General features: G+C 39.7%; 1 protein-coding gene across 1 annotated transcript; it reads right to left on the reverse strand.

The window, feature by feature from the left end:
- Nucleotides 1–489: 489 nt before the first annotated feature.
- Nucleotides 490–1,608, reverse strand: LOC130889930 (speckle-type POZ protein-like). The gene has a single exon (XM_057793853.1). The coding sequence runs from the start codon at nt 1,606–1,608 to the stop codon at nt 490–492; it is 1,119 nt and encodes a 372-aa protein (XP_057649836.1).
- Nucleotides 1,609–15,734: the final 14,126 nt, after the last annotated feature.

A 15,734-nucleotide genomic window follows, 5' to 3' on the forward strand; every position in this document is an offset into this window, starting at 1 on the left:
TGGACTTGTTCCTGCATTGATCTTTAGATTAAGGTGCCTTTAAACTTACAGAGATCCATGTTACTCTGTCTAACAAATCCTGGGATTAAAGGTGTCTGTCACCATTGCCTGACCTCCAGTGACTTTAGCTTTACTTCTGGTCTTCAGGCAAGATTTATTTATCAAAATAAAATAATAGCTGGGCGGTGGTGGCGCACGCCTTTAATCCCAGCACTCGGGAGGCAGAGGCAGGCGGATTTCTGTGAGTTCGAGACCAGCCTGGTCTACAAGAGCTAGTTCCAGGACAGGCTCCAAAATCACAGAGAAACCCTGTTTCAAAAAACCAAAAAAAAAAAAAAATTACAAAAAATACACCACTACAATATTCAAAGCATTAATAAATGTATTAAAACACTACTAACTGTGATGTCTTTCCCCAGAGTTGCTGTAAATGCTCCATGTACCCCATAGTCTACCCAGGAGTCCTCGGTATCAACACTGACCACTGCTTCAGGGATACACATGTAGGGTACCTGTGACAGGTTCCTGGGATTGCCTCAGACGTTTGAGAGGGGGCTCCAGTAGATTGCATTGAGAAGAAGCCAGAGAGCTGTATGCTTCAGCCACCAAGTGGGGGCGTGAATCCACCATTAACTTCCAGCTTGCAGTCTGAGAGACCTCGGAAGCATGAGCTGTAATAAAATTCAGCACCTGTGTTTTCAGCTGCCTTGTGCTGTGGAGGTCAGCCAGGACGAGAGTGTGGGCAGCATTCTTCACAGAGAGGTCCCTGCAGAGGGCACTCTCACACATGACCTTCAAACGCTCCAGGCCATACTTGTCAGCAGCTGCCAGCATAGCATCTGCAATGTTGTAGAGGACTGGTTCCTTCCCTGTGTAAATGAAGACCATCATTGCCTTGAAGACTTCAGTTTTCAGGTCATGAATCTCAAAGCGATTTTTTCTGCTCTCCTCCGTGTCTTGTTCAAACATGGCTCTGAAAACTGGAGAGCGAGCAGCTAAGATGGCCTTGTGAGCCCGGAATTCCTGGCCAGCTACCACCAGGCAGCAGTCTGTGAAGCTCGAATTCTTCCACAGCTCTCCTAGATCATCTCCTAATGGGCCTTTGGGACCCTGGATTCTCTTCTCCGTGCTGTCATGAGGGATACTGTAGGAATACGGGACCAGGATCCCCATGCAAAGGAGGGTGAAGTGGTCTTCAGGGAGCAGCCCATGAGAATGGTCCAAGAGGAAATCTCGAAGGATGAACATTTTGTAACCCCTTTGGTAGCCTGGCAAGAAATTAAAGTCTTTCGGGCTAGTCACAGGTTCGTTTTTTTCTCCTTTGGCATTTATGATCCAAAACTTGAACCGTATGGTAAGGGGACTCTTTGGAGAGCTCAGCAACTCTAGGTGAACTGACAGGTAATCTGAGCTTTCTTCATCGACGCCCTTAGGGTGAACTCTCAAACACCATTTGTCATTGCCTCCTATTGAGAAAGTTGGGCTTCTAATACTGTCCCTCATTTCCTCCAGAATAAAACGGAAGTTGCGGATGGTCCACCTGCAGGAGAAATTCTGGATGTTGAACTGTTTATAGCCCCAGTTCTTGTCTATGGCGTCCCATGACATTTCTCCTGGAGGTAGTTTGATGGTTAAACTGGATACAAAATGAAAAACTAGGATTTGTCTTCTCTTGCCCTGTAGGATACAATAATAGGCATGATATACATTTTTAGCTTCTGTTTCTCCTCTGTTCCTTCTATGAGGTCGGAAACTCGATTCTCTATAATTATCCAGATTTCAATTCTAGTTTCAGTGTGGGTAGACTAGGCTACAAGGGACTGTTCTAGCACTTCTTTCTTTCTAGATTGAATCTTAGGTCAATGGATTTCTAATTTTGAGAATCATACACAATTTTGATAATTTACATTTTATATACTCATCCAAAATTTTTGCACAGTCTTTCTCTAGTGTAACAGAACATACCCAAGGACTCTCTCTGTATGAACAAAAAGATTCATTAGAATGACTTAGGGTTGCAGTCCTGCTAATCCCACAAAGGCTACCTGTGAAGGGAGAGTCCAGGAATCCAGTACTTACTCAGTCCAGGAGATAAGATGTGCCAACTGGTCTTCAATCTATGCTGGAATTGGGATGAAGAATTCTCTAATGCCAGTAAGGGAATGGTCTTGCTGCAAGGTGAGGGCAAGCAGGCAATGAGCAACAGCTTCCTCCATGTTTTTTATAGGCTCCTAGGAGGCAGAAGGCGTGGCCCAGCTAGAGGTGTGTCCTTCAGACTCTAAATATGGATTAAAGGTGTGTTCTTCAGGTCTTTAGATAAATGTTTGTGTTTTTCTGCCTCCAAAGTGTGTCTGTGAAGTGCTGTACCTACTTTAACTTAAGCAAAAACATTTCTCACAGTCGTGCCCTCTGTTTTAGGATTTTAGTTAATTCCAGATATAGTCAAGTCGGGAACCAAGAACCACAATCTCTAGAGAATTTGCTTGCTGGGGTCATCTTCCATAAATAAGGGAATGGTGTCCATTCCTACATAGCTGTTATTACTCTTCTCATGTTGTTATAAGAATTCCTCCAATACACACGATCTGGGAAGAGATACTTTTCTTACCCTGTCAGTGTTCACAGTATGTAGGTCAGCGTGGAAGAATTCTTATAAGGAGGCATGAGTAGGGGCAGACAGGATTCTCTGAAAGTGGCTGTCTTTCTTCCTGCTTTTTCTTCCATTCAGACTCACAGTCCCTGGGTGGCTCCACTAAATTTATTGGTGGTCTTTCTGGTCTTCTTCATTTAATCCTCCTTATACTCACTTCCTGATCCACCTGAGAGTGTGCTATGAGAAAATTCTAATTACTTCTCATTTCCATCTATCAGACTGCTGAGATTCAGGGTCTCATTACCTCATAATTTTCCTCCTCAGTGGTGAGTTCTGTTCTTTAACTTGGAACTTCCATGCTTACAGTGCTGGACCTTAAATGGGAGAGAGTATTCTGGGTTCTAAAGTGTGCAGAATATTTTCAACAGTTACTGAAGAAGGGACTTTGAGATGCTTCCTCATCCTTTTAGATTGTGATCTGTAAAATGCTCCCCACATCTATCACCTTCTCGAGCACGTCATGTCTGTAGGGACACAAAAAGCCTAGAGTACAGGAAAATAACTTCAGTGATTCAATCCTCTCAACAATTCCCAGCCTCGCTCTCCTAAAAGTTTGGCTCCAATGCTCATTCCTCAAGTCAGGAGAAATCAATCAATTGGTTTTGATCTCCTAATTTGAGTTCCTCAGTTAGGAATCTATTACAGGTGGATAACTAATAACATCAGTGACTCTTTTCTATGTGGGTTTAGGTCAGGGTGGCAGCTACCACTGCCCTCCAATGTGTCATTTGAGTGATGGTAGGCAGTCAATGCAGGACCCCCATTTGTAAAAGAAATTCTTTACATTGCCAGCCTGGGTTTCCCAGGAGCATGCTCCTGGAGAGTAGAGGAGATTTTCATGGAGAACCTAGAGTTCCCTGTGGTTCAAATACAGGATTTGTTCTTATAGAGAATTATTCTCTAACTCTAATACAGAGCTACAGTACTGAAAACAGCCTGGTATTGGCATAAGAACAGACAGGAGGAGCAATAGAACCAAGTAGAAGACCCGGATAACAATTCACACATATTTGAACACCTGATTTTTGACAAAGAAGCAAAAACTATCAAATGGAAAAAGAAAACATATTTAACAAGTGGTGCTGGCATAACTGGATATCAACAAGTAGAAGAATGAAAATAGACCCATATCTAACACCATGCAAAAAACTCAAGTCCAAATGGATCAAAGACCTCAACATAAAGCCAGTCACACTGAGCCTTATAGAAGTGAAAGTGGGAAGTACACTTGAATACATTGACACAAGGAACCATTTCCTAAATATGACCCCAGCAGTGCAGACACTGAGAGAAACAACTAATAAATGGGACCTCCTGACACTGAAAAGCTTCTGTAAAGCAAAGGACATGGTCAACAAGACAAAATGACAGCCTACAGAATGGGAAAAGATCTTCACTAATCCCACATCAGTCTGATCTCCAAAATATACAAAGAACTCAAGAAACTAGACACCAAAAGATCACATAATCCAATAAAAAATGGTCTACAGACATAAACAGAGAATTCTCAAGAGAGAAATCTAAAATGGCTGAAAGAAACTTAAAGACATGTTCAACATCCTTAGTCATCAGAAAAAGACAAATCAAACCAACTCTGAGATTCCATCTTACACCTGTAAGAATAGCCAAGATCAAAAACACTGATGACAACTTGTGCCAAAAGGGAACACTTCTGCATTGCTGGTGGGAACGCAAGCTGGTACAACCACTTGGCATGTCAGTGTGGCAATTTCTCAGGAAATTAGGAAACAAACTTCCTCAAGACCCAATAATACCACCCAATAATACAAACTTCCTCAAGACCCAATAAGACCCAATAATACCACAAAGGATGCTCAATCGTGCCACAAGGCCATGTGCTCAACTATGTTCATAGCAGCTTTGTCTGTCATGGCCAGAACCTGGATACAACCTAAATGCCCATCAACGAAAAGAAGTATAAGAAAATTGTGGTACATTTATACAGTGCAGTCTACACAGCAGAAAAAAATAATTACATCTTGAATTTTGCAGGAAAATGGATGGAGCTAGAAAACATTATTTTGAGTTAGGTAACCCAGACACAGAAGACTATTATCACTTGTACTCACTTATAGGTGGCTTTTAAATGTAAAGCAAAGACAACCAGCCTACAAACCACAATCTCAGAGAACTTAGATAACAATGAGGACACTAAGAGAGATTTACATAAATCTAATCTATATGGGAAGTAGAAAGTAGAAAAGACAAGATCTCCTGAGTAGATTGGGAGTATGGGGACCTTGGTGGAAGTCTGAAGGGGGAAGGAGAGAGGCAGGGAGGGGAGCAGAGAAAAATGTAGAGCTAAATAAAAATCAATAAAAAATAAAAAAGAAATAATGCCTCTGTTTACTTCTACCAAACAGAGCCCCTGGAGAAAATACTGCTACCAAAAAGCCATGCTTAACTCTGTTCTTTTGTGTCTAGGATTCCTTTCCAAGCATTCACAGACTTTCTGTAGATGTAGTCAGCTCTATATTTGCACGTCAATCTAAGGGAGGCTCTCATTTGTTCCTGGCTGCTTAGAGCTGAAATAATCACTCTGAAACTATATAGCTTAAGAATATTTCTAGCTTGATCTTATATCCTAAATTACCTCATCTCCATTAATCTGTATATATCCACATGGCTGTGGCTTACTGGGTAAAGTTCCATCTAGCATCTGTCTCTGGCAGGGCTATATGGCTTCACACCTACTCTGCCTTCTCTCTCTCTCTCTCTCTCTCTCTCTCTCTCTCTCTCTCTCTCTCTCTCTCTCTCTCTTTCTCTCTCTCTCTCTGTCTTACTACCTGACTTTACTCTGTTAAGCCATTGGTTGAAAGCAGCTTCTTTATTAACCAATGGCAATAAAACTTATTCACAGCATACATCACCTCCCACATCAGATCTCTGAATTATCTATTCAGATTCCAAAGTGTTTTCAGTGTAGATAGTCTAGGCTACCACGGGCTTTTCTATCACTTCATTTTTTTTTAAGATTGAGTCATAGATCAGTAGATACCTAACTTTGCCAGTTATGCACATTTTGATCATAGGAGACATTTTATACACTTATGTAAAAAATATTTTACCTGGGTTCTCCAGAGTAACAGAACATGTCCAGTGACTCTCTCTCTGTATGAACAAAGGAGAGTCATTAGAATGACTTAGGGCTGCAGTCCTGCTAACCCTACAATGGCTACCTGTGAAGGGAAAGTACAAAAATCCAATTCTTACTTAGTCTAGGAGGTTAGACATGTTGGCTCATCTTCAGTATATGCTGGAGTTCTGTAGAATTTTCTAATAGCAGTGAAGTAATAGACTTGCTTCAAAGTGAGGGCAAGCAGGCAAAGAGTAATATCTTCATTCTTCCATGTCCTTTTATAGGCTTCCAGAAGGCAGAAGGTACTGCCCAATTAAAGATGTGGCTAGCAACCTCAAGACTCAAGATATGAATTAAAGGTACATGTCTTCAGGCCTGGAGATCCGGATTAAATGTTTGTGTCTTTCTAACATCTGTATTTGAAGTGATCTACCCACTTATACTTAATGAAAGCCTTTCTCACAGTTGTGCCCTCTATTTTAGGATTTTAGTTAATTCCAGGTGTGGTAAGGTGGGAAGCAAGAATATCCATCACAGGCACATTTTGCTTATGTGGATTAATCTTCCATATGTAAAGGAATGGTGTCCATTCCTCCACAGCTGTTATTACTTTTGCCATGTGGTTATTAGAAGTCCCTTATAATACGATCTTGGAAGAGGTGCCTTTTTTTTTTTTTTTTTTTACCCTGTCAGGAGCCTCAGTGTTCACAATATGGAGGTTAGGGTGATAGATCATGTATGGCGGCTGGGAACAGAGGCAGCCAGGATCCTCTGTGTACTGGCGTAAATGAAAGGCAGACGGAAATTATAATAAAATATTCAGCTTTAATTAGGGAAAGACTCACAGAACCGAAGTTCTAGCAGAGAACAGGAAAGCAGAAGAAGGGGCGGCTGAGAGCACGCCCACAATCTTTATGAGTAAAAAATATCCTCGGGCGACCTGCCCCCTGCTAGCAAGGTGATTGGCTGGGTCTCCCTTACATCTCCCTTTTTTATTTAAATAAGATAGAGCCAAACCAAATACAACTATATACAATAGGAACAAATAATAAATATACTAAACGTTCTATTTCAAAGAATCTAAATAATGTAGAGAGTAACTACAATTATCTAATCTTCACCTCCGTCAAAGATCTGAGAAGGGAAATTAGTATTACCTAACAAATGAGAGATATCCAAAATGTGCAACAATTGACAGAGATAACTGACTACCTGGGCAATCACTCAAAGTCTCGTTTGCAATGTTGAGTCAACCAACTTTGGCTAAGGCCTAACATAACTGACATACCATTATTAAAGGCAAGGAACTTTCTTAGAACTATCCTACCCTGTCTTGGCAGGATAAGACAATCCTGTTTCTTAGTCAGTAGTTGAGGTATGGGCTTTTCTTAACCCAAAGGCCAGTTCTGCCAAGAAGACAAGCTTCCAGTGGAGTATCTCTGGTACTCAACGTTCTCTCGGGAATAGAGTGGTGTTGGCAGGAGTAACTGTGTCTGGTTGGCACAGAATTCTAGGTTAGATTAAAGGCCATTTTTCTACAGTTCTTCGAAGAGGCTGAAGATCATACTATCTATACTAAATATAATCTCTAAATATCTAAAATCCTGATTAACCTAAAAATAAATGACAAACATATAATTCTCAATACCTATCTAACTTGAAGACTAAGAGAATAAACAACTGTGCAATATATGAAGACAATGATCTTCAACTGTAAACAATGTCATTACATATCAAATGTAAACAGTGTTATTATATAAATAGTATCAGAGGTAGAAATGTACATTGTAATATGGTAGATGTATCAATACAATATAAACAAAGTTATAAGCATACTCTCATACAAAAATAGAGGTAGGAACACTGACATTCAATATTCAATATATCAATATACAAGAAACAGTACCAATACAATTGTCTAAAAACAGCAATTCACAAATACCAATCATCCCATCAAACCAGTCAATCCCCCCCTTTTTTTGAAAATACCCCTAATTCCATAAAATATCTCCCCATCCCCTCAACCCTAAACCAACACTAAAAGATGTCCCTAACCCTGAGGGCAAACTCTGTTGGGAGAGGGGACATCGTCCTCTAAGATTGCTTCTAGCTGACATGGGGTAGACGTTATCCTTAGGGGCTCCTGTGAAAGCAAATGATGGTAAAATTCCCAAATTAACCTTTGACCTAAGAAAATTGTAACTAGTCTCTGAGTGTTTTGAGAAGGTCCAGCCAGAGTGTTGTCAAAAATGTGCACCATTCGAAATTGTCTCGTGCAGTTGGTACCAAAAAACAGGTCTAATTTTAGCACTTAAAAAAAATCATGACGTCATAATAACCAGATTGAGTTGATGTCGTGGGGCTCCATCTTCATCCTGGAAACTTCAAAGATTACTGTAGGAGAATTTTTTGCTTGTTATGGGAAATTTAAACATTAACAACAAGGACATATACTGACATATAAAGAAAGACACAGATATGAGGAAAGGCAAAGAAAGTTCATCAAGTACATAATAATTCTTATTCTGTCCAATTTCATGGCTCCTGACCTGAGACAGAAACTCTGAGATATCTCTTATCAACAGGCTTGGAATTGAAGAGGGACTGAGCCATATTCCAACTCCAAAACCAGCTCTACATATTTATAAAGAAATGTTTAATAAGACATATAAAAAATTAATACTTACAGAACATGTATATTTTTATTGTAGATCCTCAGTGGGTCATAACTAGTTTCCATCCATCAGTAATTAAATATTAAGGGTCCCTTAAATTCTTTGAAGATGGGTATTTTCCTGTGGAGATGAAAAAGAACCCTGCCCCCAACCTATCTGTATTTCTTACCATCAGTATGGTCGCCATCCTTGTGAATGAATTGTTATTTATCTTTTCCAAGAGGCTGCAAAACCCCTTCCCCAATGCAGCACATCTCCTGGCTTCCATTGTGAGGTCAGCACATCCTTGAAATAAACTGGTTGATTTAGTTCAGTAGACTTTTCCATTATCCAATGTCTTTCTGCAGCCATTGTTCCCTTCTCATTAGCGTTGAGAAAATTCAAGGTTAGCAAAGCATTATGTAACCTATTTCTGGGGGTGTTTTCCACCCCTTTCTGTTTGTTCAACATATCCTTTATAGTTCGATTTGATCTTTCTATGACTGCTTGACCTGTAGGATTGTAAGGTATACCTGTAACATGCTTGATATTGTAATAATCAAAAAACCATTTCATTTTCCTAGAGACATGAGCAGGACCATTATCCGTCTTTATTTGTGTAGGTATACCCATGATAGCCATGACTGTTAATAAATGAGTGATTACTGAATCAGCTTTTTTCTGAACTTAAAGCAGTTGCCCACTGAAAGCCTGAATTAGTGTCAATGGTGTGATGAACATATTTAATTTGACAAATTCTGCAAAGTGGAACACATCCATCTGCCAAATGTCATTCCTTTGAGTGCCTTTAGGATTAGCCCCTGCAGGCAGTGGCATTTGGTTATAGAAAGAACAATAGGGCAGTTCTTTACAATCTCCTTAGCTTGTTGCCATGTAATAGAAAACTCTTTCTTCAAACCTTTGCTATTAACATGATGTTTTTTATGAAATTCAGAAACTTGTAGCACACTACCAATCAATAATTGATCAATTTCTGCATTACCTTGTGCTAGAGGACATGACAAACCCGTATGGGATCGAATGTGCGTTATATACATAGGGCAAAGCCTGTTCCTGATCAAATCTTGTACTTGGATAAACAATGAGGCTAGTTCTGTATCATCAGGTATAAATTCAGCAGTTTCAATATGTAAAATAACTCTTTCTGCATATTGTGAATCAGTAAATATATTAATAGGTTCTTTAAAATCCCTTAGCACCATAAGAATGGTATATAATTCTGCCTTCTAGACAGAATCATAAGGACTTTGTTCCACCTTACCCAAGTCTTCTGATTTGTAACCTGCCTTCCCTGATTTATTGGCATCAGTATAAAATGTAATGGCTCCAGTTAGTGGAGCATCACAGATGATTCGAGGAAGGATCCAAGAAGTTCTCTTTATAAAGTTAAGCCTCTTGCTTTTTGGATAGTTGTTATTAATGTCTCCTAAAAAATTAGCACAAGCTGTTTGCCATGGTTCATTATCTTCCCATAATTTCTTTAGTTCATCAGCAGTGAAAGGCACTATAATTTCTGCTGGGTCTATGCCTGCTAATTGACGAAGTCTCAACTTGCCTTTTATAATTAACTCAGAGACTTTTTCCACATAAGTTTTCAGTTTCTTACTTGGTTGATGTGGTAAAAAGATCCATTCCAAGATAATATCATCTCTCTGCATTAAAATTCCTGTAGGAGAAATTTTTGATGGTAGTATGACGAGAATACAATCGAGCCCTGGATTCACCCTGTTCACATGTGCCTGTTATAATTTTTCCTCAATCATTGTCAGTTCCTTTTCTGCTTCAGCTGTTAATTCTCTGGGACTGTTCAAATCTTTATCACCATCCATGGTTTTGTTCAAATGAATGATTAGATCAGGTGTTATCCCAATAGCTGGTCATAGACTGGAAATGTCTCCTCACAGTCTTTGAAAGTCATTAAGAGTCCGTAGGCGATCTCTCCTAATTTGTGCCTTTTGTGTCTTAATTTTTTGCAAACCTATTTTATAACCTAAATAATTAACAGAATCTCCCTTCTGAATCTTTTCAGGAGCAATTTCCAATCCCCATTTAGGTAAAAGTATCTTTAGTTCTTCAAACAGTCTGTTCAAGGTATCCACATTTGAATCACATAACAAAGTGTCGTCCATGTAATGATATACTATCAATTTGGGTAATTTCTTGCGTATTATTTGCAATGGTTGATTCACAAAATATTGGCACAAGGAGGGGCTATTTAACATACCCTGGGGGAGGAAGGCCCAGTGGTACCTCCTCGAAGGTTGAGAATTGTTATAAGTAGGCACTGTGAAGGCAAATTTTTCTCTATCTTCTTTTTGTAAAGGTGTAGTAAAAAAAAACAATCCTTTAAATCAATAACTATGAGAGGCCATCCTTTTGGTAATAAAGAGGGCAAAGGAATTCCAGATTGCAGAGGGCCCATAGGTTGAATAACCTTGTTGATAGCCCTGAGATCTGTCACCATTCTCCATTTACCTGATTTTTTCTTAACCACAAATACAGGAGAATTCCAAGGGCTGGTAGATTCTTCTATATAAAAGGCTGTTAAAATCTTGAATGGTAACGTTTTCAGACATTTTCAATCAAATCAGTATTTAAAGAAATTTTTTTTTACCTGTAATGACCGGTTCCTGCCAATGGTGGTGAAAGAAATGCACCTGAGTCGACGTGGCCGAAGTCTGAGCCAGTCTGAAACAATTCACTCAAAGCTGAAAGTTATTGTTCTGCCTGAGGAGTTAGAGTGGTCGCAGAAGCAGTCCATTTGTATCAGACCAAATCTGCTGCTGGGGACTTAGGCTTGCAAACAAGGAACCGCCCTAATGCTGCAAAAAAGCGCAGGCCCCTGAGCTTCCACTAATTCAGAAAGGGAGGGGCGAATGTGCTCCGGTGAGTAGGTCTGGGGCAGAATGAGCCCCGTCTCACTTGGCACTGGGGCCCGAGTCACAAACTAAAAAACAGCGGGGGGGCAAACAACGGGGCGACTGGCAGCAGGCCGGGGACTTGCTGTGATTTTAGAACCCAGGCAGAGGGCTACGAGATTGGGGCGTGTAGCTCTCTCAAACTAAAGTTCAAGACTACGTCCCAAGCTGCTCGGGGTGCGGCACAAAAGCCCGATGTGGGGCGCCAAGTGTACCGGCGTAAACGAAAGGCAGATGGAAATTATAATAAAATATTCAGCTTTAATTAGGGAAAGACTCACAGAACCAAAGTTCCAGCAGAGAACAGGAAAGCAGAAGAAGGGGCGGCTGGGAGCATGCCCGCAATCTTTATAAGTAACAAATATCTTACTGAAGAATCCATTTTCAGTAAGAAAATAACAGTAAAAATCTAGCAGTCCTCCAATATACAAATGAGAGACAGACTGGGAAAGAAATCAGAGAAAAAATTTCAGAATAGCTGCTAATAATCTAAACAATCTTGGGAGTAACTAATAAAGCAAATGAAAAGTTTGTATGATAAAAATTTCATTTGTTTGAGGAAGAAATTGAAGAAGACATCAGAAAATGGAAAGATCTCCCATGCTCATGGATAAGTGGGATTAAGATCTAAAAATGTGCATTCTATAAGAGCAATCTACAGATTCAATGCACTTTGCTTCAATATTCGACATAATTCTTCACATATTTCTTAAAGTCCATTCACATCTTCATATGGAAATACAAAAGGCATTGTATGTCTAAAGCATTCCTGAACACTAAAAGAACCTTTGTAGTGGTATGGGAAGTCCTTCTGTATACGTGTTGCTTTTATTGGTTAACGAACAAAGCCGCTTTCAGCCAATGTTTTAGCACAGTAACACCAGGCAGGAAATTCAAACAGAGATGTAGAGAGAGAGGAGGCAGAGTCAGAGAGAACTGATATAGCTGCTACATGAGGCAGATGCCTCTACCAGAGCCCACCAAAACTTTACCGGTAGGCCATGACCTCACAGTGATACACATATTAATGGAGATGGGTTAGTTTAGGATATAGAAGCTAGCTAGAAATACACTTAAGCTATTGGGCAAACCGTATTGCAAATAATATATTTTTTTTCTGTGTGATTATTTTGGGTCTGAGCAACCAGGAACATACAAGCAGGTTCCACCAACACTATAGATATTACCATTTCTGATTTCAGTTTTTACTTCAATGATATGGGATTCCCCTCTGTATGCCATGAGTACCACTGGTGAATAAAGAAACTGCCAGAGCCTGTTGATAGGGCAGAACTTAGATAGGTGAGGAAAACTAAACTGAATGCTGGGAGAAAGGAGGCAGAGTCAGGGAGAAGCCATGTAGCCCTGATAGGGACAGATACTGGTATCTTTACCTAGTAAGCCACAGCCACGTGGTGATGCACAGATTACTAGAAATGGGTTAAATTAAGATGTAAGAGTTAGCCAATAAGAAGCTATAGCTAATGACCGAGGAGTGATTGAATTAATATAATTTCTGTGTGATTATTTCAGGGCTGAGCAGCCAGGAACCAACAAGCAGCCTGCTGCAACAAGTTGGCACCCACCTGGACAACTAAAGTCCACTTAAAACCCAAGAGGGCTTGAAAAGGAATTCTAGACACTACAAAACAAAGTTTAGCCACTTTTTTTTCCCTGAATGGCTTTGCTTGCTGGCATCATGAAGCAGTTCCTTTAAGAGAGGTTTTCCTGACTCAGCAGTAGAAGATAAAAGCGTGGCTTTGAATGCCGGCTTTCTAGGCCATGCTGCCAGCAGGAACACTGACTCTTTCAGGAGGCTGAACATTTAAACGGGGTTTGTTAATAGAGTGCTACAACTTGCTTAATGGCAACATAGACTGGCTGTGTGCCTAAAAGTGAAGCTGTGAGCATGGCTCTCAGAGGCAGCAAATAGCTCCGCCATGCTGGACTAGCTGGGGCAAGCAGGCAGTTCTGTATTTTCCCTAACAATGGTACCACTTAAGTTCATGAGAAGGGCTTAGCATTTTAAGCAGCATTTCTGGTCAGAAAATAATTAGAAATACACAATAAAGACAAATTCAGATGAAAAAGACCTCTAGATGAGACACAGTTTGTTTAAAAGTCCTGCTCTTGCCTGGACTTCTTGATTATTTGGACATGAAGAACCCAAAGAAAAATGACTTGCCTAAAGGTGAGATTGTCCTTATGGGTTTCTCCTTCATGAAAGGGTCTGCTAGACTTCTGCAGGACACAGAAATACGTGAGGGGCAAATTGCCAATATAGGTAGAACTGTCTTTGAAATTTCCTACTTCATGGAAAAATCTGTTAGATACGTTGATCCTGCAGACCGAAAATGGATGCTCTAATAGTACAGATGGTCTTTGGGAGACTGTCCAGGCAGCACGATGTCTCTGTCAATCCTAGAGTTTTGGAAGCTGCTTACAATGCACTTCTTGTTTACTTGGATAATATTACATCCTTCTGGAGTCTTTGATGGAATTGAAGAATAGATAGTATAATATGGTTTTCCTTAGTTATGAGAAAAGATAAATATTGTAACATTAATTACTGCTTGATACCTTTTTTATTATATGTAGTTTTACTTTTCAAAGTTGAAACCTTCTTTTTTATTTAAACAGAAAAGGGAAGATAATATGGAATCCCCCTCTTTATGCTGTCAATACCATTTGCTTGTTGAAAGGGCAGAACTTAGATGAGGAAAACTAAACTGCATGCTGGGAGAAAGGAGGCAGAGTCAGGGAGAAGCCATGTAGCCCTGATTGAGGAACCAGGCAGGACGAAAAGCAGGCCCGCAGCTCCTACTACAGACAATGTGAATTCATCACAGAGAACCTGGTCCTGAGGATCAGAGTAGTGGTCCTTGCCATGATTTTATATTGGGAAACCTCAAATCCTTTTGTGTATTTTTTGTTCTAAAATTTTTGCCTCTCCTCTCTAATAGCATTTCCATAGCATTTGCAGTCCATTTTCTAGGACCACTGAGGTTAATTGAAGCCAATTGTTTGGGGGTAGCCTTATTGCTTGAAGCCCACCTTTCACAATTTCCCCAACAAATGGTGAATTTAGGCCATAAGACACTATTGCTTTGTTAATTTCTTTTAGATCGATCATGCCTATAGGTAGCCATGTACATTTGTTGCCTACCTTATGCTATTTCCTGTCCTTTTACTTTTCATCCCTGATCATCAGTTTCTACAATTTCCTCAATCTTTTCAAATCTTTTTACCACTGCCTTTAATAAAGTCTGAATATTCTGTTTAGTGTTCTGTTCTGTCCTCATTGATGATTTCAAGGCATGAAATTTTCCATTAATGATAATGTCTCATCCTTGGACATAATATTGATGGCGTGCTTATTGCCCTCCTGGACAGATAACTTATCTGTTAACCTATCATACTTTTCAACATATTCTGATTGTTAAGTTCAACAACAAAAATTCTTTCAGATAAGGTCTTGGCACCCTTCGACATTGATTGTATTTTGTCTGTCAAGAAAATGTTATCCTTTTCAATAGTATTAGTTTTTTCAAATAGCTGTTCATTATTAGTCTCTACAGATTGTATCATTTCTAAAAATTCCTCATTCTTGGCTCTGTTATCAAAACATTTTCTTAACAATACAATATGACAAACAAAATTAATTCCAAAATCAAATAAGTGGATGTAAGGAAAGTCATATAAGCCTTGCAGAATACCAACCATAGTATAAGCAAAGTGGTTATTAAATTATTAGATGATAATATTGTCTGCAATTATATAACTGTCAAGTTTATTGATTTATTTATTAATCAAATAGTTACCTTTGTTATGAGATTTCAGTAAATTGTTGAAGGTGTAATAATCTTTATTACTCAGCAGGTGTTGCAATTGTAGCTTCATGACAAGAATACACGACTGGCTCCTGCGCAAACAACCCATGCTGTTTTCATTCTACGTGTTGGTGCCTGCTTAAATACTGATAAATATGCTTTTCTTAACAAATTAAGAGCAATTAAATCAATTCCATACATGGAGTAAGGAGTGCAGAACTCATAATCAGGGAAAACAAACCAGAAGCTGCTCATGTGGCTGCACAGCAGGGAAGGCAGCAGGGGGAACCATGCACGAGCCTGGGAATTGCTAAATCACTGCACGGTGGCTCTCCTGTGGTAGGGTTTTGGCAAGATAACACTGAGTAGGTGAAATCAAGCTAGGTGGTTAGGGGTGAGGGACCATCTGGTCTGTGGACCTTTCAGACTTTTTAGATTGATCCACATGGAAGACATGCAGTTGAAATTCACATGGATGCCATAAGATGGATGGTGTAAAGTAATCAATCCCACACAAGCTCAGAATTGAGTATAATAAAGGGTTATTTATTTAGGGAT

The sequence above is a fragment of the Chionomys nivalis genome, chromosome 18, assembly GCF_950005125.1.
Source record: "Chionomys nivalis chromosome 18, mChiNiv1.1, whole genome shotgun sequence".
Classification (NCBI taxonomy): domain Eukaryota; kingdom Metazoa; phylum Chordata; class Mammalia; order Rodentia; family Cricetidae; genus Chionomys; species Chionomys nivalis.